Source organism: Xiphophorus couchianus, chromosome 12, assembly GCF_001444195.1.
Source record: "Xiphophorus couchianus chromosome 12, X_couchianus-1.0, whole genome shotgun sequence".
Classification (NCBI taxonomy): Eukaryota; Metazoa; Chordata; class Actinopteri; order Cyprinodontiformes; family Poeciliidae; genus Xiphophorus; species Xiphophorus couchianus.
In genome coordinates, this window is record NC_040239.1 from 11,818,295 (window position 1) to 11,844,896 (window position 26,602).

General features: G+C 40.4%; 2 protein-coding genes across 4 annotated transcripts in view; one reads left to right on the plus strand and one right to left on the minus strand.

Annotated features, from left to right (window-relative positions):
- Nucleotides 1-1,012: 1,012 nt before the first annotated feature.
- smim15 (small integral membrane protein 15) lies at nucleotides 1,013-4,607 on the minus strand. Its single transcript, XM_028033083.1, has 2 exons — nucleotides 4,463-4,607; nucleotides 1,013-1,755 (listed from the first exon to the last, which is right to left on the minus strand). Exon 2 carries the CDS (start codon nucleotides 1,721-1,723, stop codon nucleotides 1,502-1,504), a length of 222 nt encoding a protein of 73 aa, XP_027888884.1. The 5' UTR covers nucleotides 1,724-1,755; nucleotides 4,463-4,607; the 3' UTR covers nucleotides 1,013-1,501.
- A 3,545-nt stretch (nucleotides 4,608-8,152) lies between these two features.
- The window catches only part of LOC114154424 (zinc finger SWIM domain-containing protein 6), a 60,589-nt gene continuing 42,139 nt past the window's right edge, over nucleotides 8,153-26,602 (plus strand). For 2 of the 3 annotated variants that reach the window (XM_028033508.1, XM_028033506.1), the window contains exon 1: nucleotides 8,153-8,763. In XM_028033508.1, coding sequence (XP_027889309.1) covers nucleotides 8,331-8,763 — 433 coding nt within the window. In that variant the 5' untranslated portion in view covers nucleotides 8,153-8,330. The remainder of the gene's footprint in view (nucleotides 8,764-26,602) is intronic. The other variant, XM_028033505.1, reaches the window with a different exon arrangement.

Consider the following 26,602-nt stretch of genomic DNA (forward strand, 5'->3'; position numbering starts at 1 on the left):
ATACAAATAAATATCACGAAAATAAAGCAGCTGATGTGCAAAATGAATGTGCTAAAAGCATGAAATGGACAGTTCAATTTATAAAAACATGAATGTTTTAATAATTGCTTATATCAAGATATTATGGGTTAAAAAATTTAGAATTAAGTAAATTCAACTTTAGCTGAGCAACTCATGAAATATTGCAGTGTTTTTCAGCACTGGTCCTCAAGACAAAGTGCCATGAAGGTTTCAGGAAAACTGATTTTAATTGATAGCTGATTAACAAAGTTTTTTGCTGAACTGGAATCGTCTGAATGAGGTTTTGGAACAACCAAAAGCCGTGCAAAAATGTAGAACTGATTCGGTTTTGAAGGCAAAGGGTGGTGGTACTAAATATTGTTAGGTTTAGATTTCTCCAATATTCATTGTTTGAAAGATTTTCATCCATCCATCCATTACAGCTGCTTGTCCTGAAGCCATCTGGACAGGTTCTTATAAATCTTCTGTTTTAAAATTCCGTAGTTTTTCATATTCAATCTTCAAGATGATTTCTGGTTTACTTTTTAGACAATAGCTGTTGTGATACAAATATTGAAGGGAGAGTTCACAGGGTTTTAACAACAGGCCAAATTTAGCTCAATTAAAACTCAAAATACAGAAATCAAAATATGTTCTGCTAATTGCCACAGGTCAAACAATACAACAAATGTAAGCTCTTTCCTTTTTCATATATCAAAACTAAAAACTGCCATCGCTTTCTGTCAAACACTTCTACAGCTTTTAAGTAAGAACCTCTTTTTTTAGTTTGATATTCAGGTAAAGGTTAAAGATATTTATTTTGATGCATAAATGGGGATAACTTAATTCATTCACTATCCTTTGGTACAAAACGGTTTTCTTTTTATATTCTCCTTAAGAAAATAAAATAAAAATAGAGTGGTCAGGGCAGTTAACGCAAACACAGTATCAGAACCTTTAAAAGTCAGAAATAAAATTATCTCCGTCATCAAACACATACAGGAAGCTCCTCTCGATTTTATCTCCACCTGGATTTATTTAGAAATATTTTTCAAAGTATATCTTCATTCAGATCTGTGATGTACAGGATCAAAAGAACCAATTATTAAAGGCATTTAATTCTATTAACCATGAACATTTTATTGATCAGAAAGTTTGAGTTTTGGTAGCAAGTAACTCATACAAGATATCTTCCAATAATCATCATCATCATTATTATCATGTTAATTCAGGAGACCAGGGATGTTAATATGGAATGCAACGTTTTAGCTGCTGCACAGATAAAACCAGAGATCTCTGTAGAAAAAGTGAACCAGGGGACCACCGGGCTCCTGCTGACCAGAGTCCCACAGGGACAGCACTGTCCACTGTCAAGTCCAAGGGGCCAGCGTCCTTCCTCTTGGACATGAGGCGTAGCAGCCCGATGTTGACAGTAGGGCTGGGACGAGCTCGCTCGGTTCCTTCATCCCCCCATCGCGACCCCCCCGTTCCTCCGGCGCCTTCAGTCTTTCTTCCTCTTGGCCTTGTTTATGTTTTCCTGACGCTTCTGCTTTCTCTTTTGTTCGCGGTCACGTGCCTCGATCATCTTGGCCAGTTTCCAGGACAGCAGCGCGCTGGCGATGAACAGAGGGGTCAGAGCCAATATGACGGTGGTGAGGAAACCGTAGGGGTCTTTGGCAGCCCACTCCACAACATACTCTGCCCATGCTCGCACATCAATCATCCTGCTCAGCAACGGCCAGCGTCAACTCAAACCTGAAACAGAGACGACCGTGAGCAGCTGAGAGCAACAAATACACATAACCAGCTTTCCACAACAAACTTTAATATATTTTACTGGGATTTCATTAATAGACAAATATGAAGTAGCACTCCTCTTCTTACTCCTAAGAAGAGGAGTAAAATCAAAAATGGAAAAAAATAAATACATTTGTGCACAAATGAAGTTTAAAGCAGGATTAGATTATAAAGCAATATGCCGAGCTCAGTGCTCAGTTCAGTCATGCAAGCATGTGGAAGAAGGTGATCTTAGATGACACCAAATTTAACACCGAATGCAATTTTCAGATGCATCCCTGTCCCAATCCACCTGAATCAAATAACCGACTCATTATCAAGCCTCCGCAGTAATCAATTAAGCACCGGAGCAGCGAAGCACCTAAAAGTTTTCACACAGCAGCTTCCGAGGAGACTGGAGTTGGAAAGCCCTGATTTGTGTGTGAGCATGTCCTTTCAGTCTGGCTGAGCTCAGGCTGTTTTGCAAAGAAAAATATGCAAAAGTATCACTCTTTAGATATGCAAAGCTATTAAAAGACATGCTTACAAAGACTTGCAGATGTTAATTTACAGAGGATGAATACAAATGCAAGCCTCACTTTTCACACTTTTGTTTTGTTGTAATGTTTGAAAAACCATGGAACCTTTTGCTTCACAATTATGCACCATTTTGTGCTGGTTTGTCACATTAAATTCCAGTAAAACACATTGAAGTCAATGTTAGTGTCATAACAAAAATCTAAAAATGTTTTATGGACACTTTTTTCCAGGACTCTGTATAACGACCAAATATGCTCAACAAAATAAATGAAAAGCAGTTTATAGATAAGCAGAACCGTGATTTATTCATTAACAGGAAATCTACACACAAAGCATGACTAGAAATATGTTTATAATCCGTATCTTGTTGAGATTAACTGCAAATTAAATAGTGTCGGTCTGTGTGCTCAAATGTTTGGTTTCACCTGAGAATCAAGCTGGCAAAGTTACACATGTTGACAACCAGTTTAAGTGAATTTAGATTTGCAAAACGTCTTTGTGAAAAAAAAAAGAAAGAAACGAGGATTAACAGGTTCTTTGTTCTAATCCTCAATGAGAGGCAGTCAGTAAAATTTTATCAATAACATAATATGACGTAATAAAACGAGCAATAAAGCCTTACTGCTTCCAGACTATGACTTTACAGAAATTAAAAATGTCAAATTTGAAAGAATGTCAGTTTTTAACCTAGAATTAGTAGTAATTAGAAGTTTGTCCCACTATGAGGGACAGGCAAACTGAGTCAGGTGTGCTGCACAGCTCACCCTCACACCCCTAACCACAGGCCCTGTTCCTCCATCTGATTCTGAACAGGATTAAACAGAAAACAGAGATATTCATCACACCTAACCTAACATTTAGAAAGCAGTTTTGATAAGCAAGTCAAGGTGCAACAGTACATTAGTAAACTTGGGGTTGAAGTGGAGGCTGACCTTGAATTTGACGGTCAGAGTTTTTATCAGTTAAGGGAGTTGGCCAAAATAAAGAAAGCTGTATCTAGGAAGGACTTTGAGACAGTAATCTATGCTTTCATAGGTGACTGGATTACTTTACAGGCACTTTATGTGTGGGTTAGCGATTCCTATATTACCCAGCTACAGACAGTACAAATTGCTGTGGGATGGGTTTTTTTTTCTTCTTATTACTATTATTATTTGGTGGTGGTAATATGAGAACATTCCTCTCATTTTAGCCTCACTCCTGCATTTTAAAATTGTTGTATTTGTTTTCAAAGCTCTCCGTGGTCTTGCCCCTTGCTACCTTTCCCAGCTGCTGAACTATCAACACTCCCTCCTGCTCATCCATGTCAGCTGATAAGCAGCTGCTGAGTCTGCCTGAAACAAGCGGAAGCTAGCGGGGAAGCACGCTTTTAAAATGTGGAACGACTTAAAGCTGCACATCAAACAGGCTACTTCACTGTCTGTTTTAAAATCACGTCTTGTTCATATTCTATGCTGTTCGTGTTTTTTTTAATTATTTTATCTTCGTAATGATTATTATTTTATGTATTCTGTGCTTTACTTCCGTCCCTCTAACAATGTCAATTGAGTTGGACCAAGCCATTTTCTTTTACTTCTAGCTGCTTTTATTTACAGCTTATTCAAATAAATATTAAAGAAGAATGCATAGTTAATAGTTTGTATTATCATGATACTACCGTAAAATCAGGAAAAATTAGTCTTCCTAAAGAGAAGTTGAATAACTTTGCTTATTGAACCTGACCGGGCCTTAGTATATGTATGCATGCAATTTTTATCCACCAGCTTCCTGCTAATGTTCAGAAAACACATGATGACCATTTGCTAACTAGCATGATCCTACGTGGCTGCTAGCATTTACTTATCAAAAGCCGAGCGGTTCTATTACACTGGATTAAATCTCCAACCAACAACCCAAAACCGACAAAAAATCATCTCCGTTATAAAGACTGACTATGGATTTTATTGATTTGATGAAAAATTGTTTCACATTTGCATTGCGGCTACTATTGAAGCTAATAAGGCCAATCTGCAAGGCCCCATCTTTCGAAAGCAAAATCACTGACTTTCGGTCAAGAAGCATTGCAACATGAGAAAATATGATCTATTTAAGATTTCACAATGGTAATAATGGTTTAAAATCCAATACAATAAATAAATTAACTCACCAAAGTGCATAAATGTGTGTTCACATCCGCGATAATAACCACCAGCTCCTCCCTGTTTCACTTAAACCGTTTCAACGTTTGAGGCGTTCAAGACATTTCCCCAAAAAGGGAAAAAAGCAACTCGTCTTTACTTTTTTTTAAATTATGAGCGTTTCTTGTATTTTGTTTGATAATGTGCGCTTACGTATGCCTTCCATAACTTTGTAACATGTATCAATGAAAATGTTGTGAGCTTTAACAGAGGTGGTGCGTTAGTGTCAAAATGCTGTGAACGACTTCAATTTTAGGAAATCCGTGCTACAGTATACCAAAGAGGCCCTGAATGCAGCACAAGTCTTCACTCGTGATAGGATATGATGTATACGTTGGCTGATGGGCAATGTAGTCCATTAGCTTTGAAAACTACAAATATTAACAAGCAACCCTAATTTCACCTTTTTTCAGAGTTTTAGCCTTTCATCATCACATTCTGTCGAACCAATACTTTAAATTCCTGTAAATAAAGCGTTCATTTATTTTAGAGCTTATAAAGAACAACTTTTACGCCCACTTCAAATGTTAGAAGTTAGCAATAAACCCAGATGTTGGGTCTAATAAAATAAGCTTTTTCAGAATATGGTAAATGAAAGAATCAAGGTTTTGTTGTTGTTGTTTTTTTGTCGGTATCAGGAGCTCTGATTTACTAGCAATCACTGGAACACCATCTCACTTCTGAATTTTAGAACCAAAAGGCTATGAATAAAGAAAATCAAGTGTTTTGTTTAATTTCCTTTCAGGAAAAAATGAAGAATTTGAACATCTGTGAAATAAAACACAAATTGTGTTTTTTTTAGTGGTCAATATACTTCATTATGTAGACCATAAGTGTGGCAAAATAGCTGCAAAAACAGGATGATTACAGTCTAATGGTACACAAGACTTGAATAACAGACAAGTGAATTTTCCTGCAGGATACTGAACAGGATGACATTTATCTGCTGCTGAAACATTGAATAATCTGTGAAACAGTTTAGGTAAAATTGAAAAAAGCTAATTATATAGCAACAACTGTAAGGGAAAAAAACATAAGGCTCCAGTGGCCCTCTGAGGAAAAATTACTAACATAACAAAGGAGGACCTGCTGGCTTTGTGAACTTCCTGTGGGGAAGTATTGAAACCAAATCAGGTTAGGCCACATCTGCTCTGTCCATACGGCATGGATCACTTTCAGAGCAGTTCAAAGGCCAGCCTTTTTAGACTTACTCACAGAGGATGGAGAGGGGCAGCTGAGAACACATGCACGAGATAGAGGTTCTGCATGCACACATCCTGGTTTACCAGCATAGTTTTGGCCAAGTTTATAGACAATTTAGAAAAACATCCCCAAGGTGGTTACTTTTTTTATTGTTTTTAAAGTTGCATTCCTTTTAGCTTCACATGTCTAGCCACACAGTAAGATCCAGAAGGTAAGCAATGCAAAGCAGCCCCTCCCTACAGATGCGGGTTAGTGTGTTATTCAAACAAAAGTGAGGCTCTTTACACTATCAACATCATTTTAATAATTAAAATTAAGTGTTCATGTTTGGATTACTGGACCTAATGTATGGGTAAGTGGAAATGCTGCACTTTGAATTGCAAAACATAATGCATTTAAGCTGCCTTGCAAAGAGTACTTGAACTCCTGTAACCGTTTTATTTGCAGAAATCATTGTTATTGTACAATGTCCTTGTCAAATAAACCGATAAATTGAATAACTGAAATTGACTAACATAAAGTAGTAATTGATTCAGAAGTTAAAGGAAAACAGTTTGTGATTTACTAAGTTTTTCATGAGTAGAAACCTGAAAGATGTGGTTCACATTTGTGTTTTGCCCTTCTTAGTCAAGACTTTGAAGACCACCTTTCATGGCAATTGCAACTACAGATCTTCATCTAGAAACTCTTATCTTCACCCATTGTTTTTGCGCATTACATATAGATCACTCAGATTGGATGGCGAGATTCGTTGAAGTTAAATTTCTTCCCACAAAAGAAGCACAATTGAATTCAGGCCTGAATTTTTCCATTCTGAAGAACAAATGCATTGATCTGAATCTTTCCTTTGTAGTTCTGGCTATAGGGTTGCTGCTGACCTGTAAGGCGAACCTCTGCCTCAGCCTTAAGTCTTTTGCTGCCTCAAACAGGTTTGCCTCCAGAGTAGACAGGTCAATTTTACTAAGGACAATCATTCCACGGGATGGTGCTGTCACCACCAGGGTTTATTATGGGGATACTTTATTTAGAGTGATGTACTGTGTTAGTTTTCCTCCACTACATGTAGCACTTTGCATGTAAGTTTTGGTCTTATCAACCCAGAGCTCCTTTTTTTTTTTTTTACCAATATTCCCCTACATGACTTGTGTGAATGCAACTTCTTTTTGGGACAATGGCTGTCTTTTCCTATCTCTTGCATAATAGGCAGTTTTGTGCATAAATAATGATGACCTTTATCAACATATTGTCTCTTCTGACCTTGCAGAGTTACTGAGTCTCTTAGTGTTATTCTGATAAATACTTCTCCTGCTTGCCTTGTCAGTTCAGTTGAAAAGCTTCGGACTGGAATGGTTTGAAATACCTTCTCCATTTTCAAATAATGGATCAAACTGTGTTCTTTGATATGCTCAAAGTGATATTGTTTTATAACCTTTATAGCTTTACTTTAACGTTCTCTAGAGCTTTATTCCTGGCCTGTCCCGTTTCTTCGTTTTAACAAAGCTGCTTGTTCACTGATGTTCTCTAGCAGTAAAGCTATCTACTCTCATAGAGTAGATGTAGCTTTACTGAGGTTCAGTATCTCTATTTATGAATAAGGTGCCTTGTGAAAGCCAGTTGATTAACTTGATTTTATTTAGGGACATCACCTTTTCCTTTCACTTCACATGTATTTAATACTTTGTGCTTGTTTATGAAATAATATCCAAACAAAATATATTGAAGATTGTGGTTGAAACAGAATGAAATGTGAAAAAATTGAAGGTGTGTGAATATTCATATATATGCACTGATCTTTAAAACCGTCAATGTCAAACCCATTTTGGTTTCTGAAGATAGAATGGTGACTCCATTCAAAACAAATATGTTCTCACATGGAGAATAGCTGTTGAACTCTTCCTCTTATTTAAGTCACTGTTTTAAAGCAAACAGTCGCAATGAGAATCTCTCTCTTTCTTGGTTTCTTGGCAATAACTTTTTAACTGTAACTTTTTGCAAATGGAAATAACAGTGTACCAAACAGCTGACCTATATGTGAGTGATGTAACCAAAGTGGACAGGCATGTCCGCTTCATATCTTAATGTTCCTCCTCCTCCTCCTACGGCCCTTCTATCTCTGACAGCTGAAAGTCCTTTTAAACCTAAGCTACAAAATCAACCGTCAGTTATTGAAGAAACTGGAGCTCTGGGTGATAGCTTATCCTCCAAAGATGGGGGAAAGAAAGTCAGTTTTCTTGGCCCCTTTTACCCCTGTGGGAAACTGCGAGGCCGCCCCTGGATTAAGTCCCCGCCTTTAAACTCAAATAAAAAGGAAACTTCAAAGGCCGTCGGCCGCCGGGGCTCCGCCCTCGCGCTCCCGGACGGCTTCACAAAGGATTTGCCGACGTTCGGGAATTCCGCCTCCAGTTCCTTTTATAGCGCCACTCGTGCGCTGGCTGCCTTCCAGGGCCCCGCCCATCCTCGTTACTTTGACAACACAAAGGACTTCACGGAACTCACAAGGTCCGCCCACCTCTCCAAATAAGGGCAGCCTCTCCATGTACGGCAAACAATCGGTTCGAGATTGCCCTTTTCTCTTCCTTATCCCGTTTATATGATCGGAGAGGAACTGCGCTTCAGGTTGGAAGCGGTGCGATCATGGCCGAGCGAGTCCAGCAGCCCCCAGCCAAGCGGCTCTGCTGCCGGCCCGGCTACAACCCGGCATGCAGGCAGGGGCAGCGGGCTGGAGGAGTCCCGTGCGGCGGCGCGGGGTCCGCTCCGGGAGGGTCCGGGAACGGGAAAACGCACAACCCCGAGTCGCTGCTCGACATCGCGGCGCGCAGAGTCGCGGAAAAGTGGCCGTTCCAGCGGGTGGAGGAGCGGTTCGAGAGGATCCCGGAGCCCGTCCAGCGGAGGATCGTTTACTGGTCATTCCCGAGAAGCGAGAAGGAGATCTGTATGTACTCTTCTTTCAACGCCGGGGGAGAGGAAAGTGGATCTAGCGGGGACAATAATGACGAGACCCAGCTGCCTTTTCTGCGGGGTGTCACTCTGCTGGAGGGTGGCTGGGTGGACAACGTATTGCAAGTCGGTGAGTGGACTAAAGCGTCACAATAATGCAGGAGAAACAGACTGTAAGAAAGAAAACATATCTCACTCGCCCTGTTTGCTTTTTCCCGTGGACCTTCCACGGGGTCCTGTGTTTCTTTTCCACAACCGTGCCTATTATAAACAATGCAGGGTATTTCCACACCAGTCTACCCTATAGCTGTGTGAGAAAAGCCTATTTTCAGATAAGCCCGTAATTTTAGCCCACTTCTCCTTGTTTCTAACCACTGAGCTGTGCGCATTGAATGGCCCCCGAGCAATTCCAATTGGAAGCTCAGGACTTTGTTCCTATTTTTGTGTCTTTCCAGCTCTCCATGCCCCCACCAATGGGTACGCAGACAAAAGCCCCCTATATCTTTTCACCGCTGGCTAAATAGACGATATTTAGAAAGGCTGGGGAGGGACGGCGATTTAAAGCCACAGTGCTTCTATTTTGTTTGCCAAACATCTTTGTGAGACACACTGAAGCTCCCCCCCCCCTCTTTTCCCCCAGCTTCTCCAACATTTATCTGAAGCCCAAGCTGCATGCACCTACACAGACAACGATATGTTGTTGTTGTTGTTGTTTTTGTCTTCCAGCTGCATTATTTGTGGTACAGCTAGGAGTAAACAGAGGTGCTCCAGGCTCAGCAAACCCCCTCTGATTCCCTGCCCCTCTTGGCTAGCTGGCTTGTCTTTGCCAGAGCCCGAATATTTCACTAGATTCGTCAGTGCAATAGACTCAGCTGTCAATCTGACTCCCCACCCTTGGAAGCGGTTCAGGATTCTAATCCCATTACCCTCCCCAGTTCATCTGAATCTTAATGCATTCTGTAAACAAGATTTTATGCATGATCTTCCTCCCTCCCTGCCTCTCTCACCATCTCCATCTCTCTCTCTCTCTCCCCTTGTTCCCCCCTTCCCTTCCTATCTCACTTCTTGGCTTACTATCTCCCCCCTAAAGAATCTGTGGAGATGGCTTCAGCTCTTGTGGGCTCAGAGAATGTGCAGTGCACAATAGTAGCCATGGAGCAGACAGACAGGCAGGCAGCTCTCCCTCCTCTCTCTCCCTTTCTCCCTTTCTCTCGCTGGCCTGTTTACCAGATTCCCCAGCATTAGGCTCATTTATGTGCTCACTCTTTTTGGGGCTTGAGGAAGCTGAACACTCAGCCCGGGGTGAAATAAAAAAGTATGAGGCATCACTAAGTAGATAAGTGTGTGTGCTTTGGGTTAAGTAGTCAGAAAGAGGGGAACGAGGTCATTTGCATCTAGAGATCCACCGAAGCGTCGTCCAGAGGTTGGAATCAGTTTTCCCTGTTTGGCAGGTAAAAAACATCAACAACAACAACGACATATTTCTGGTTTCTAATTAATGCATCAAAGCTAAGAATTCCCACCTATTGTGCTCTTTAAATGCATCGACCACGTCTGTTTGTGGAAAATAGCAAAATAAAACCTAGTAAAGACTGATGATGTGTTTTGATACATACACAGAGGGAGAATTTTCTAATTCCTTTATTTTCTGTTGGTTTCAGAACTACCGCCTCTACACATGACTTTGCCCATGTGTCATAGTCTTCAGATAAAGAAGAAACAAATAAAATCGGAATAGATAAGTCAAAGAAAACCATCCTGATCAGTCCAGCATCGTCGTCTACCTATTGCTTTGTCACTTCTTTAGGATTATGAAACTAAGTGGGGGAAAAACAAAAAAGAATCTCAACAGCTCGTTTTGTTAATTGTAAGTTAATAAAGCTTTTATCATTGCACCTCAATGAGTTCTCAGTTTGGATGTATTTTTCTTTCCTTTGACTTTTTTCAATTCAGAGCCAGTCCTGCCAGCAGTATTTGTCACAAGAGAGGAAAAAACATTGACGACACTCCGTTTGATCGCCCAGAGACTTTAATCAGCTTCCCCCCACCCATATATTTCAGCTTTAATTGGTGATTGGCAGATAAAATGCTGAAAAAATCCGCCTTTTTTCCCCATAACTTTATAGCCCATCAGAACTAGAAACTCTCACTGTTTTTGGTTTATAAACTCATCAACCCGTAGCATTGGTGTTGACGGCCTGTTTTTGAGGTCAATAAAAACCGATAAAGGTTAGGGACATATGTGCTTTAAATCATGAGTGATTATATTGTAATTCCTTAACTATCAGTTTGATTCAAAACTACAATTAATAGACATCGATCAGGTTCAGCAGGTCAGATCGAAGATAACATCGGTATCGGCCAGGAGGAGCCGGATCGGTGCAACTCTGTTTTCTGTGGCCGTCTGTGTGGTTCTTCTTTTTTTAGCATTCTTGGTGACTGTGTGTAGGGGGTTTAAAAAAAAAACACAGAAAGAGGTTGCGCACACACTCACACACGCGCACGTGTTTGTCTTCATCTGTGCGGGCTGTCAGTCTCATCCCGCATGCTCACAGAGAGTGGAGAATGACAGGCGAGAACACAGCAGGGAGGAGGGCATGTTATGCTGATTGCGATTTTTGCCCCAGAATTTCTTACACTCACTCTCTCTATTTTTTTTAAAATTTTTTTTTTTTACTAGCTGGGGAAAGATAAAGCCAAGGAAGAGCAAATGATAAATAAAAGATGCAATCTACTCCAGGGGACAGGCAGCCACTGGAGGATGAGGGCTTAAAAGCAGGACGAGTTCGGGAGGGTGGGGACTGGGGGACGGATGGGGGTGAGGAGGAGGGCTGTGTGTGTGTGTGGATGTCAGCCACATCACACACCACATGTATTGGCCCCATCAAACACATCCAGTGGGTCTGGCCTGTAAAAGAAGCATGGGCTGATTGCGAGGGTGTGTGCAGGCGAGCGTTGGTGCATGCGTGGCTTTGTGCGGTTCCTTCTGTGTGTTTGTGCTGTCACTGGGATGGGGTTCAGCACTGATGATGAAAGACAGTAGCGCAATAGAATAGACGAAGAGGTTATTGTGTACGGAGGTGGGAGGGGGGAACTAATATACTTGAATGGATCTGCTGTCGCCGTATTGCTCTCCTTCCTCTCCAGTCTCCTCCTCCTCTGCCTCCCCTTGCTCCCAAGTGAGCAGCTATAAAACTCTCCATATTTACTCCCCTAAGGCCAACTACCAGCCCCCAGTCTCCTGTGATTATTTATCTTTTTTCTCAGCGACATTAATCACACGCTTTTTCTTTTTTTTTTCCTTCTCCCCTTTTCTTTTGCTCCATCTCTTTCCATGCATCGGTGCCGCAAAGAGAAGAGATTGGAGGGGGTAGCTTTTTTTTATTTTTTAAGGAGAAGAGCAATAGATCGGGTGATATCAAGAAAAAGAGGGGAAGCCTAGAGGGAAAATGTGGGTGGAAAATGCAAAAGAGGAAAGAGAGGCATTGAAATGGTGATTGCAAGTGAAGGGAATGTATGAAAGTAAAGAATGAGGCTCAGAAATGGGGAGAGAGTGAGATAGATAGCTTGTTCTTTCTCCCATGCGAGCTCATCTGTTCCAATGCCAGCCTTCGGGATAAATATTCATATATGAATGCAAAGTGTTATCTAGCAATCCGCTGCTCCTCGTTTATAACGGGCTCATACAAGCCAGCTTCAGTCCGCACCTCCAACCCACTCTTCCGACTGTCAGATCACTGATGAATTTGTCACCTGCCGAGTGCCGAGTTGTGGAAGCTCAACCTTAACAAGACCTGGTTCTAAAACAGATTTAACTCTTGTTCATAGTTCACCAGCCAAACATTTCTGGAGCCTAAACATAAAATAATTCATGTTTATTCCTGTTTTCTTTTCTCTACAAATATACATTAATCACTTACTAGCATGTTTAATAAGTCATTTGACTGCAAAGCACTTTGGTCCACATTTATTGTTTGTAAATGTACACATTTAAAATTGACAGCTTGCATCTGAACGCTAGGCTTTTCCAGTTTACTTTTTCTGCTGACCTTTCTGCTGCTCTCCTTCATCACTGAAACTGTATTAATTTGGGCAGATTCTCAATAAAGCTGTTCTCATCCACATATTTACATCCTTGAGTTGTCAGAAGGTTATTAAGTCTGAAATTATAGTATACGTTTGGCAGATCAGACTATTTGCAGCCTCCCGTAAAGCACTACAAGGTTGGTGCTCCTCTTAAATAGAGTCCTGATTGCATTTTAACAAGCTGACAAAATGTTCACAGCAACATCGGAGGTATTTTTTTTTTGGCCCTTATTTACGTGTGCGATTGTCAGAGAGAAGACTCAGAGGAATATGAATGCGTTAAAGTGCAGGTTTGTTCCTGTGCTAGCCTCTGCAAACTTACAGCTTGACTCACTCTCTGTCTCCCTGTCAGAAGCAGGCTCCCACACAGAACAATTACAAATACTGTGCAGGCACAACTTGCAGTTTGGATGCTTTGGGCATGAGCCATCTTTTATAGGGAGAAAGGCATGCATTACACCCATGATTATCCAACTGTGGTACAAGTCCTTCTGGACAAACTTGGGTTGTCTTTAACTATAATTAGAAGAAATTAAGATAAATCAAATCTAATTAAAAGCCAAAAAGATGAGTTGTGCAGCACATTCACCTTTTCTTTAAAGAGAAACGTCTCAAAAGAGAGCTGCAGGGGACAATATTTCCAGATCTCTCAGTATAAACTGAAAGGAGATAACAGTGAACAAGGAGCAAGTGATGGTGAACAACTTATTTACCTCACAAATGTCACCATACCCAACCCACCTAGTATGTTCTAGTTGGAAACCAGAGCTAAGCTACTTTTAGCAGCATTTATTTATACCAGTATGTATACTGTATGTATGAAGTTCAATAGTATTGGGCATTTATAGTCATTGTGAGAACTTTAAATACATGTCTGAAAACCCCCAAAACTGACGGTGTTGTCGGGATTGTTACTTTAACCATTTTCTCCACTGTTGATTCCACGAGAGCGTAAATAAATATCATTAATTTGAAAAACAAAAAAACATGATGAAATGCAGTTATTGTGTCCAGTTTACTGATTAAGAATCTTCTTTGGCTAGTTATCTAGTTGTCTGCTCACACAGCAGTTGCCAGTTGTATTTTTGCAGCAGTGTTACATCAGTAGGAGTGATGAACAGGGATGCCTTACTGCCATGCCATGTCTTTCTTGCTATTTTGTGTCGTGAAACACTTTCAAAAAGCCAAAGCAGTATATCTTCTAAGCGAGGAAAAAGTTTAGTATTCTGCTTTCAGCCAGCTAACCAGCAGCGCACAGCAACGGATGAGGGAGGGGCAGTGATCCATTATTCTAAGCTCTACACAACTATAGAAAATGATCACTCCTGCATTTTCTCTGGCACGCTGTCGTGTAAACTTTTGAACATTTTTGAGTCCGTAACTTTAAAACTTTTTCATGTACTTTAACACTAGTGACCCACATCACACCTGGACCTACCAGGCCACCATGTAGGAGGAATTGTTATGAGGTGATCAGAAATGTGCTACTGTTTCTCGCTGAGTTTCACCTTCTTTGAACTTATCAGTCTGATCACTGTGGCAGCCGAGCATCAACCCACTGTTAAAGCAATACTTCAAGACCTGCCTGTTCTGATCGCAGCATCTGTTCTCCTCTTCCTTTGTGCAGCTTAGAGTCAACAGCTCATCATGCTTGAAAAGAAAGGCTAGCATTACGGAGCCCCATCCTCTAATTATAGAATTCTAATCCTATGGCTCTAGCATGGCATGACAAAGCATGTTTGCACTTCATTACCTTCCTTCCTGTTTCAGCCCTCCAGTCAGGGTCAAGTTCATCTCCTCTTGTCTCATTTATTCAGAACATAGACAGCCCCGCTCCACCTCCTTTTGACCCTTCATCTTCATATCCCTAACCCCCTCCCACCTTCTTTGTTCTAAGAGGTTAAAAAAACCCCCATAATGCCAAGCATCACACACACACACACTCACGCCTACACACACACCCTTACTATCCTGTTACGGTAAGCCCCATGTCCCCAAGGAGTGACATACTGATGCCTGGCATATGTCGCTCTCTGCTATATCATTAGCATAGGCTACATGCTACAGCCTATTTATCCAGTTTTCCCCGTTAAGCTAATTTTTCACATGAGGCTGCATGTCATTTTTATCACGCCGCTGCCCCAAATCAGAGTGATGAGGTGGACACTTTGAGGCTGCTTTAAATTCAAGTAGAACGGAGAGCAGAGTCGCATATCCTGTCGACTATTTTTGGTGCGTTTTCCACGGTGGTGTTGCTGGAAAAGATAGCCTGTAATAATTTGCTTCTCCCCTGCCTAAAATATCGCTGGATGTCCATGGCGGTCATGCCTGTTTGAGTGTGAATGTCATCCTCCTCTGCTCCACCTATTTCAGAGACAAATTGGTGTGTGTGTGTGTTGTGTGTGAGCAGATCTGTCTTTTGCGTCTGCATGCTCATAACTCAGGTTAATTTGTTCACGCTCTGGAGAATCTTAATTAGGTTTCAGCGTCATCTACTCCAGTTCACCCCCTTTTCATCATGATGCCAACGGGATTGTGAAATAACAAGCACAAGGATGCTTCTCTTTTTTTCAGACAGTTTGTTTTTAAAGTCGATCATCACGTAGACTTCTCTTTGGTTGGATTTCATTTCTTAGGGTTGTCCTCATCTAAGCCCTTCTCCTCCACTTATCCCACGGCATTTAATTCAGGTAATAAATATAAAGTGCTCCACCTAGAAAAGGCACTGCCTCATGTCTTTTTCCCCCCCTAAAATTTCTAATTAAATCTCAATGTTCTGTGAGTGTACACAATTGGTCGGTTAACTATTAGTTGAGCTAATCAGAAAGTAGGTCATGCCGTCAGTAACACAGTCGTAATAGAATTGATACCATAACGTAATTCAGCATTAAAATGCAAGTCAGTTGCACAATAGGGTTGTGGATAAAAGCATAGAAAACATTTTGTAGTCTAGCTGAAACATTTTCTTTCAGCTAGCTGAATGGCAGGGTGCAGCAACAAGTTGACACCAATAATCAGCCTTGGCCTACCGACAAGATATTTGAGACAGAGAAATATGGTTTTATTTATTTATTTTTTTAATTTTTTTTCAGTTGTATTGTTTTTAAGAAGAACTGAATGATAATCATGGCTGTTATGACAATAAAATATTTTATACTAAGGTATAGTCAGTTTGTTTTTTGTGTGTTTTTACTGATTAACAGTAAATAACTGTGACACCAAATACGTTATTTTGTTACCTAAAAGTTAATTCAGAAAATATTTATATTTGAAAGGATTTTTGTGAGTACAGCTCTTACTTCTGAAAATCCTTGATTAGGGCCAACAAAGATATTTCCCTTCACCCCCCTCTTTGCAGAAACAATTGCAAAAGTATGCCCTTTAGAAATGTAGGGTTGAAGACTAAGAATGACGGACAATGGGTGAAATGGGATTCAACATAAAACTCTTATTCATCTCGAAGGAAAGCTGTGAGAACACATGCCAGCTTTGGCATTCAGCATTCTTCTGAAGATATATGACAGTTTCTGACATTGTAATACAGCATGCAGAAAGACAACAAAACAAAGGAGTGATAAAGAACATTGCGCAAACTACTTGGTTATTGTTTGTGTGAAAAAGCTCTAAGCCACATGCCAAGGAGAAATTTGGCTTCCAGAGTTAAAGCAACATTGAGCTCTTTTGTGAAAGAACACACTCAATTTCCCTAGCAAGGCTTTCAAAGGGCTTCTTGAGGACCCATATTGACTTCTGAAGCATTTTGCTCACGAAGGTGCAGAATTTGAGATCCAAAACTTGAATCTTGCATGAACATGTCTTCTACATAACACGGGCAGGCTCTGCAGAGATTTGTTTTGTGTGTATCTGAGGGCTTATTCTCCCTGTTTGTGTGTGGGCTGTTTCTTTGTAAGTGGGTGGATCTGGTTTTGTTTTGCTATTGGACTGGAGCAGTTCCTTTATCTTTTTACAATGCCCATTGAGAATGAGCCCACATGCCTACCACTGACGACAAGGATACAGAATGCTTTAAAACATGCTGTTGTCATGAGGGAAACCATGTTTTTCAGGGACAAAACTTGTGACTTTGGAGATAAAGAAATACTGGCATGCTATGACGTATGGTTCAGAAAAATATTGACAACCCTAATTGGATCTTAAATATCCTATAGTCATGAGAACAGATATAACCTTTGGACACAAGTCCACAGTGAGCCTGTGGACGTAGCAATTTGGTCCAGGATCTGGCGCCTCTGGTCTTCCCTTAGGCATGTGACTAACTCTGAGCTTGTATCCTCATGGAAACATGGCTTAGCCCAGAGCAACTATAAACATCTGGCCGTCCAATAGTAAGGGGCAGCAAATAAATGCAAGCGAAGTTTCTTTAGAGAAAATGTCCTCTCTGTCTGGCTCTGTGTATCTTAGTGGACGGGAGAAACAGATTCCAGGCCTTTGTCCCCTTGGGTTGGCTGAATGGAAAGACGAGGGGATACCTTTCAGCTGTTGTGTAATGGAAACACATTAGCCCAGCCTGGCTTTGTGTCGGCCTGTCGGATCCTGCACATGTGGCTGTGTAAATGTTAAACAAAGTGTGTCCTGTGTATGCTATCTGTGAATTAGTGCTTTAGTTTTTAGTATTTAGTTCTAATTTAACATAATTATTGTTTAGAAAACATTGCTTTGCACAAATATCTTATATGTAAGAAAGTATTTCATTCATTCAAAAGGAAATTAAATATTTCCAATCCAAAAAGAAAGGCATCTAGGAGTGGCTATAAATCTAAAAATCTATGTTTAAAATTTAGTTCTGTTGCATAAAATCAGTTTGACTGTCCTTCTTAACTCTTCATAACATTAAGCATTTTATGACAATGCCACAGTGCATATATTGAGGATACATTTTCTAGAACATACCAAGCTTTCTCTGCTTTGTCCCCACATCCAACAACCTCAAAATGCATACATTAGAGAAACTGCCTCATGATCAAGAGACTTTAAACTCAGTGAACCCTATCTGTGGACTCACTGGTCAGAAACTCTGGATTAGCTATTTTCAGTGTCAGTGAGGAACTTCATACGTAAATTGGTAAACACTGATCCGTAATAAGTAGCCAGTAGTTCAGTCAGCCTGACGGTATACAAGAGAGAGCATGATTTTCAGTAGAAAACATGAAGGCTGAACAGCGTGCAGCAAAGTGTTTCTGTTTAATCTTTTTGAACTTTCAGCCTCCATCATGGGACATGCTGAATTTTGGAAATGCTGGCAGTTGTTTGGAAATCTCAACTTTTAAGTATTTACACAGAGAGTGGAGTTTAATTGTTCTTGCCATGCTAATGCCAATATAAGGTGTTAAACACAATTTGAAAAAAGGAAGGCAAAAATATTGTGACTAATATATTATGTTGTATTTCTAAATAACTAATCAGAATGCACTAAAATTGGTTTAGGCAGCTGTGATAAACTGGTGATGTTTCCAGGAGAAAGGCAGACCTGTATATTATTGATTATTGTTACCTGTAAATATATGTACATAACTGTTTTATTTTTGTTCTTTGAGATTTTTAAGTCATTTTATTTTCACTCTGGATTTTAGTATGTACTTTTTTTTTAATCGGTTGCTTTTATAAAAACCCAAATGATGGATCTATCATTGCCTTTCTCTCAATGATGGGTGGATGGATGGATGGATGGATAGATGGATAGATAGATGGCTTTACAAAAAGCAGAGATTAGAAACTTGCTAAAAACCTTTGGTCGGTGCACCTCAGAAACGCCTCTGGATATATCCTTCCTATGGCAAAATGTATTATCCTGTAGAGTGCCTTATCACTGTTCTACAATCTTTTCCTCCTGTTTGTATTTTCAGCAATACTCTACCCAAGACATACATTTAGACAGCCCTGGCATCATCCACAGGGACCAACGTCTGGATCCCTTATTTTTCCAGCCAGTCTACCTGACTGGAGCCAACGTCTGTCCCAGCACTATTCCTGGTCCCAGACATAGTCATTGCCTCCCTTCCCCTCTTAAATCATCACTCTGAAGACCAAGCCTATCTTCCTCGAATCTGCCACACTGCATGGCTTTCGCAACCAATGCTTAAGGACCTCTCCAAACACACACTACAAGAGTTGCATGCATTAGGCCCTATTTAACTAAACCAGCTAAAGTAATAAAGTTCCAGCCTGATCTCTGTAATGTCTGCCCACGTCCCCTACCCCAATCCAGCCTTACTTGTCTCCTGTCCCAGACTGTGGCTGCTGGGTGTGCGTCAGCACAGCTCTTCGGCTGGCTGAGTCTGTCTAGGAATCCAGTCCTGCTTCCACAGAGCTGCTGCCCCTCTAGTCTCCGCCAGGCATTGAGGCACAGGGAACAGAGGATAGAAAGGCTACTAAATTCACAATGACAAGGGCCCTATTAAAAGACGTTTTTTCTATTTCATTTAATGACTTTTATTACTGGCCGCCCCTCTCTCTTCGATTTGGCAATAATAACAACAGGGGAATGCAGCTCTCAGCATTCTCCTATCTGATTCTGCCGTTTGCTTTTATTTTATTTTAATGAATTCCTCTTTGCACCAATGGGATGCTGAAATAAGCACAAACGCTCAATACTCTACTCACTGCAGCGGAGGATTCTTGCATTTTTAAAAACTTTATATGTATGCACATGATGACAGTATATGTCAAACAGTAAACACCTCATATTCTTTAACCATTACCAATAAACATCCTCTCTACTTGGTTTAGCTATTTTACCTGAGGAGGCAGAAAACCCCCCAAAATGTTGCTTGAATTTTTTTACCTATATTTAAAAATTACATCCCAATCTCTTTGCTTTTCTTGTCCATAGGTAAACCATTTTGTGCACATTTACTTGGCAATTGCATGTGACTTTATTTGTTTGTATATTATTATTTAATTGTACATTTCTGAAGTATGTCCTATTAGCAATGTGCTTGACTCAATGAACTCAAATTAAGCCTAATCAAAACAAAATACCTTTGACGGCCTCTTGCTGGTAGATAATATTTAAAGGGTTCCCATAACCTCTATTGTTTTGTTTCCACCTACTTCTGTGTGAAATTTATCCTTCTACTATTAATGCATCAGTTCAAATCTGCCAGAGGGACTTTTTGTACCAAGTTTGATAAGCAATGATTTAAAAATAATTTAAAAGAAATGTACTTATGGTTCATTGTAAGGAAATGCAGGCATTTGATTCCAATAAATATCTGTCAGCAGTAGGTCACTTTTGTGATCGGGGGCTATAATCTTTCATATTTCATAAACGTCAACTGGCCCAAACATCAATGGAAGGGAATGTGCAATATTATTAAGCTTACAAAAATAATATTAAATTCAATTCAATTATACATGAGATTTGAGCACTGGCAACATGCCCAGGGTGTATTCTGCCTCTAGTCCAATGACTGTTTGAGATAACCACTGTTCAAACCCCTCACCCGTCCCCCTCATGACCCTGCATGAATAAGTTGTTATAAAGGGTGGATGGATGGAAGAGATTCAAGTATGTTTATGATCTTCTTAAATCACAAAACACTCATAAAAATACGCAGTAAGAAAATGAATTAGAAGTAGTGTGCTTACCACTATTATACCAGAGCTGTTTGGGCATTTGGTTATTGTGGGTCAGGATCAAAGCTCATCTGAACTCTGGTTGAGACAAAAACTAATAAACTCTAGTCCAACTGAAAATGTTGGTCGCATTTCGCTTGAACCAAAAACCGTGACGTAATTTGCTTTGAGTAGGTGACGTCTCCTAGACGTACAGTACGATTTATGAACATACAGTATATATGAGCTGGAAAAATTAAATAGTTGCTCAGTGATTTTAACATTTAATGGGTAGGAAGGATAAACCAATTATCTATCATTCTATTTTCTGGTGGTGGAAATCAACATTTGATATTTTCAGAATTGTTTTCTTCCGATGCCCAATTACCATTTCAGCTACCTCAAGAATTAGTATTATCATTGTCATTAGATGAAACTAAATTATTAAAAGGAGAAACTTTCATTTCAGGTGTGACTTTAAAATTAAGATAAGAGTTCTAGTTCTTTATTATCACTAAATCCTAAACAGATTGTCATACCTGTCTACTGCTCATGCTGGGCAGCTTTTTGTGATTGCAGCAGTTTTAACTGCATTAAACCATCCAGGCAGATTGATTCCTTTCAAAAGTGCAGTGTCAAAGTGAACCAAACCAAATGAAGGCATGACATTTTTTGGCAATCATTCCTGCATATCAAAACTATTCCTCTGAACTACTTCAGTGTGAAACAGTCTAGAATTGCTGGAATTTAAAGTTTTGTCCCATTTAGGACAATAATTTCCTAAGTAAGGTAATATCTTTACACAAAATATCAATGTTTGTATATGTGGGTGGATTCATTTTGTACCCAAATAAACTCTTTCAAAGACTCACCCAGCTGAGTAAAGTTAGACTCTTACTGTTTATTTTACCTGAATACGAGCATGTGAGTGTATGAGTCTGTTAATGGCTCGGTGGAGGTGTTTATGGCCGTGAGTGTGTCAGACTGAATAAAGGTGAAGCATGTTAATGATAAGAGGGTGGATGACATTCCCGTCTGTCATCATTCCCACCCTATCTCATTTCCACCCTTGTGTGCACACTCTTGTTCCAAAAGGCTTTAAGACACACACCAACGAGGCGCCTCAGAATAAACACCGGCTGAGGCCATGGGTTTACCTGCCACTGACCCTCACTCTTTGATGGAGGTGTTCACTCATTGACTGGCCTCTCCCCCGGTTATTGAGCTGGCCCAGTGCTGACCTCCTCACTTGACCCATAGGGATTTACTGAAGTCAAAGGTCAAGCTGGTCAGACTGTCCCTTCAGTGGCTGATTACTCTGCCTGAAAGACAGGCCTGTGCTTCCATTATTGTTTTCCAATGAATAGCACATGACCGAAGGCAAAGATCACTTGCATGATTGAATGTTGTGCTTTGCACATCCCAATAAGCAGTTCTTCACCTGAGAGTTCAAACTGGCAAAGGACAATGAGTGTGGCCCCTCCGTTTGTGGAGCACTCTGGAATCTAAGCCAGATTGAAGTGGAGAGAGAGAGAGTAAGGGGTGTTTCACCCCCCTTCTCTTTTTTGCTCAGCAAGCTCAAGTGCCATGTGAGCTATGTACTGTAGACTGAAGAGGAGGAGGGCCTGGGAGTGGAAGGTGCCTCTGGCTGTGCCTGGTCCAACGATGTCGTGGCTGTGTGGCATGTGAGACATGCATTCATTACCCCATTGCAGAGCCAGGCTGAATAGAGCTGGAAAGGCTCTCCAGGCATGAGAGCAATGGAGACAAAAAGAAAGAGAGGGATTCAACAAGAATGAGGTCTAGGATTTCAACTGATGAGGGAATTTAGTTTGCCTTTCTAAAGAGTTTCACCTTTAAGGACTTTCTACAAAAAATTCTTTAGTCATTTGCTTTTGTACTTGGATTTTTTTGGGCTCTTTAATCCTCTTGTCATGTTCCTGCCTTTTCTTCTCCTGATTACTTCATTCCCACCCTTCCTACCCTCTCTTGCATCGCCTCCTTGTGTTTACAAGTTCTCATGCTTGCTGTTCATCCTCCTTTTTGATTTTCCACTTTTATTTTCGAAACTGTGAAACAAAAACTCAGTGTGTTAGCATGTGTGTTAGCATGTTAGCATCTAGACAAAGCATGTTTCCACACTCTGTCTTCCGTCTGCACTTCCCAAACCAGGTTAGTGGCCTCGTTAACTCCTGCTCTCAGTCCTAGTCTGTATCCAGACCTCAGAAACTGCTTCTGTTATCTTATTCAGAAGCTAGATTTAGCTGTGAGTACACTTATGAGATAAACATACTTAGACTTGTATGGTGTTTTTTTTTTTATTTCTCCAGCTTTATTTAATAATTCTGAAATTACTGTTTTCCTGTAAAATTTGTGGCTGAGTTTCTTGAACATGCCAATACAGATAGTCCAGGGATCTTGATTTCTGTTCAGGGAGTGTCATTCATAGCACAAAAAATATGTCTGTCTAGTCTTCCTGTTGTAAGTCATCAATTTTTATGAGCAAAAATGATGTCATACGGTGTCTGTGTGTGTGTGAGAGATAGAGAGAGAGAGAAAGAGAAAAAGAGTAGTTGTGCACCCTTCATGTTATCTGTTACAGATTTTGCTCTCTCTTGGTCTCTCCCATCCTGAATGAACCACCTCTCTTCCTGTCAGCTGCCTTGTCGTGCCATAGAAAATAAATCTTCCCGTTCAACTGCTTTATATCCCATTTGTGCTTTCTATGACTTAGTTTTTAAACGCCTGACTGTAATAGGCATTTATTAGCGTCCATATGGAAGAGTGTTATCAGTGTGACCTAGTCGTTTTTAAGTATGGTGGTTACAATGATCGGAAAAAGGGTTTGATTTTTAACTGAATACAACCTTTTACTGTAAAACGTTAAGACTTTGTTATCTGCTAAAATTCGCATTGGGTCAGTTTGCTCCTTTGACAGTTCTACAAAATGAACAGTATGAAACAATCGAAATCACAAAGCACAAAATGGCAAAAGAGCGAAATGACTAGAACTTAGTTGAATCTAGCTTTCTTTCACAACAGCTTGTAGAAAATGTGGTTTCCTTTTAAATGGTTTCTTACACCCGAAAATAAATGTTTTTATCTTTATGTTTGTGGATTTCCCAGACGCTCTTATTCACATTGACTCACAAATCAGGCTATAACAATGCAGTTAATATCAAAACAATAAACAGCTTATAAGCCACTAATCAAGTTCTGTCAACGTGACAGGTGTGACAGTATAGAAATAGAGAGCAGAAAGAAAGAGCAGTAGGGTGGATGCCACTGCTGACTCAATTTTTACATAGTTCATGGATAGTTCAAAAGGTAAGTTTGAGTCGTCTATCTGTCACAACTTCAACACTAAAATGTCGTTGCCATCTGGCAGAGCTTATCTATTGTGCATGCACTAATTAGAAAAAGTGTATTTTCAATATTTTCTGACCAGTTTCATTTTGAAATTTCTTCTTAGAATTTCTGATTCCTCTAACTTCATTTTAAAATACCTCATTTAGACTGAAAATATCTAATTTCCAGTCTTCTTCCCTCACTAAGCTCTTCCATACCTAATAGGGTTGGTGTCAGTGCTACCTGGTAGACCACAAGTATGGTAGGATCAAGGGCTGCATACACTCAGGAAAATATCTAATTGCAATATTAATGCCGACAATTGAAATAATAATATTATGATTGACCAACATTTTACTGAGCATCTCCTTTGTTCATTGTTTCACAGCATCTGCTTCTGTTTTAGCGTCTCCATTAAGATAGAAGTCAGGTTGGGCTGTTAAAGACAGTCAGAGCCACTCCGACGGGCCAAATATCATCAATATGCATTCAAGCGTGAATGTCTGAGTATGAAAAACTGTGTCCAAACAGCCTTTTGAGATTGTAATTTAACATGCACTAAGATTCTGATGATGATTGGGATTTGATTGATATAGCAGTTCTAGTGTGTTCACTGGTTGGAAAATAATCAAATGTTTGAGTTTCAAACCAGCTAATCACCAAAACCTCCCAATTCCTGTCACCAGCATATTTCTCTGGTGCCTCTCTAACTTTCCTAAAGCTCTTTATTTTTTTTTACCTCAAGTGCATAGTTCAGCTACTTTTTCAGTGAGTTATAATATAGTAGTTGCTTAAAATGTGAGGTATACGTAACCAAAAAAGGGCGGAGGCCACTTTCTCCCCTCGGTGGTTCATGTGGAAATACATCAAGTTGAATCTGTGCCATGTCCTGAAGAGTAAGTAATTTCCATTATGGTGGAATAAACTGATGTTTTAGCTTGGCTTTGGAAAGAAAGACTCTCTGCCACAATGTGTCATTACCACTTTGTCTGCATTTTTGCCCAAACCTCACTATCCTGGCCTGGCTGTCTTTCTAGCCATGAGGTGGCTTGCTGCTGTCCCTCCTGGGTGGCTACATCATTTACCACCCCCCAACCCCATACCCTCCTCCACAGCCAGTGACAGCCTCAGCCCAGGGAGACATGGGTAATGGTCCTCTCTGATGTACACCCTGACTCAATTGAACTGGATGGCAGACACACGCCTAAAATAACAAAAGGAGAGGAAGGAAAAAGGGGGGGTTGAGTGGGAAGAAGGGGAGGGAAGGATCCAAGCGATCGATAAAGCAGGGACACATTGCCTAATAAAGATTTATTTCTTTTTGTCCCCCTCGCCATTCGCCTTGGCAGGGCTGAGAGGGGGAGGAGAGAATGTGATTAGTGGACTTCTTCTCCCAGGGTGCCTCTGATAGCGTGTGCATCTGCAGCAGTACGTTTGCCCCGATGCGTTTTGTGTATTTTTACATCTCTCGTGAGTTTATCACATGTGTCTGTCTCTCATCCCAAGAGCGAAGGGGGTTAAAAACAGCCTCCGCCGTTTGTTCAGCCAGCAGTGGCACTAGCAGCTGCAGCTGTGTCCCTGCCCCTCTCTGCCTCTCTTCCTGTCAGCTAATATTTAGTTAATCTTTGGTCTGGGACCTACGGGACTGGCCGGAGCTCCTGGTGCCCCATCCATCTCGCACTGATCTATATTCCACGCTGGATCCCTGTGCCATTAACCACCACCGAGGGGGAAGATGGAGCCGCAGAGAGGTAGAGCACAGAGGAAAGGGCAGATGGGTGGAGGTAGAGCCGCAGAGAGACAAGAGAGTGATGGAGAGGAAACTATAGAAGGAGGAGGGGAGCTGTCTTCCATCTCAACACTAAATGAGAAGAAAAAGCTATTCCAGTTGTGGAGGAAACCTTTACTCCTAATATTAAGGACATGTCTGTGCAAAAATAGTGTACTCGGTTGCGTTTTTAAAGCATTAAAATCCTATTTCCAGCCTGGGAGGGAATGCTGCCTCATTGTGTACGAAGGAGCAGGTGAAATTACAACCTGAAGCCAATCTTAAGTGTTTTTTAGGCATGGTCGGGTTACCATTATCCAATCATTCAAAGATTTTTTTCTAAACCATTGCAGTTATGTGTTATCCTGCTCCTCGGGTGTAATGTAGCTAGTGAGAAGCCAGAGAAAGGAAGGACGTTTTTGAGACTATATGGAACATAGAGTAACATGGCATTGCCCCTCCTCCACCTGTTGACACACACTGCCAGTCAGCCACCAGGAACAAAAGGTTACTACACATTTCTCTCACATATAAATAAGGGAAATTTGACATTATAGAAATACTGTCGGTCCCAAAGAAAATGGATCGTTGAGGTATACAAACCAAAGCAACACATGCCATCATTCATTCTAACTGGTGTCATGCTTGAGTCATTACAGATGACCATTTTATGTGACTTCTTCATATGTTTCTTTCTAATTATAACATACAGAGTATATGGTGGTTTTTAATAAAATCAGGGCAAAACAGATTTATTTTTATTTATTTTTTGTTTGATCTACAGATTTTCATTTTGACCAATTTCTGTTTTGTTGGTTCCTGTGAATATCAGATATAAAAGAAGACTTGTTTTTAGGTTTTTTGATATAGGAAATAGATTTGAATCCAGTGGGAAATGAAGGAAATACAAGCTCATTAGCATTTTTATCTCCCTAATCTGTTAAAAAAAACTAACAAAAAAATTAACTCAAAAGAAATTGCATCAAATCACATCCTGTTAGTTGATTTGTTTATTATGTGAAAATGTTATAAATTCTACAGTACGTTTTGATGCATGAGATAAATCTTTTTTTGTGTTTGATCTTAACGGATTAGAGACAATCGAAAGAAAATTGCCTGATTCCGACATCTGGCTGATTGATTGGTGGCTTTTTGTTTGAAACTACAGTTGGCAAGCTACAAACAGCATGCT

What these genes read in the sequence shown, in the direction of transcription:
- smim15 (XM_028033083.1), bottom strand. Translation starts at nt 1,723, where the DNA reads ATGATTGATGTGCGAGCATGGGCAGAGTATGTTGTGGAGTGGGCTGCC.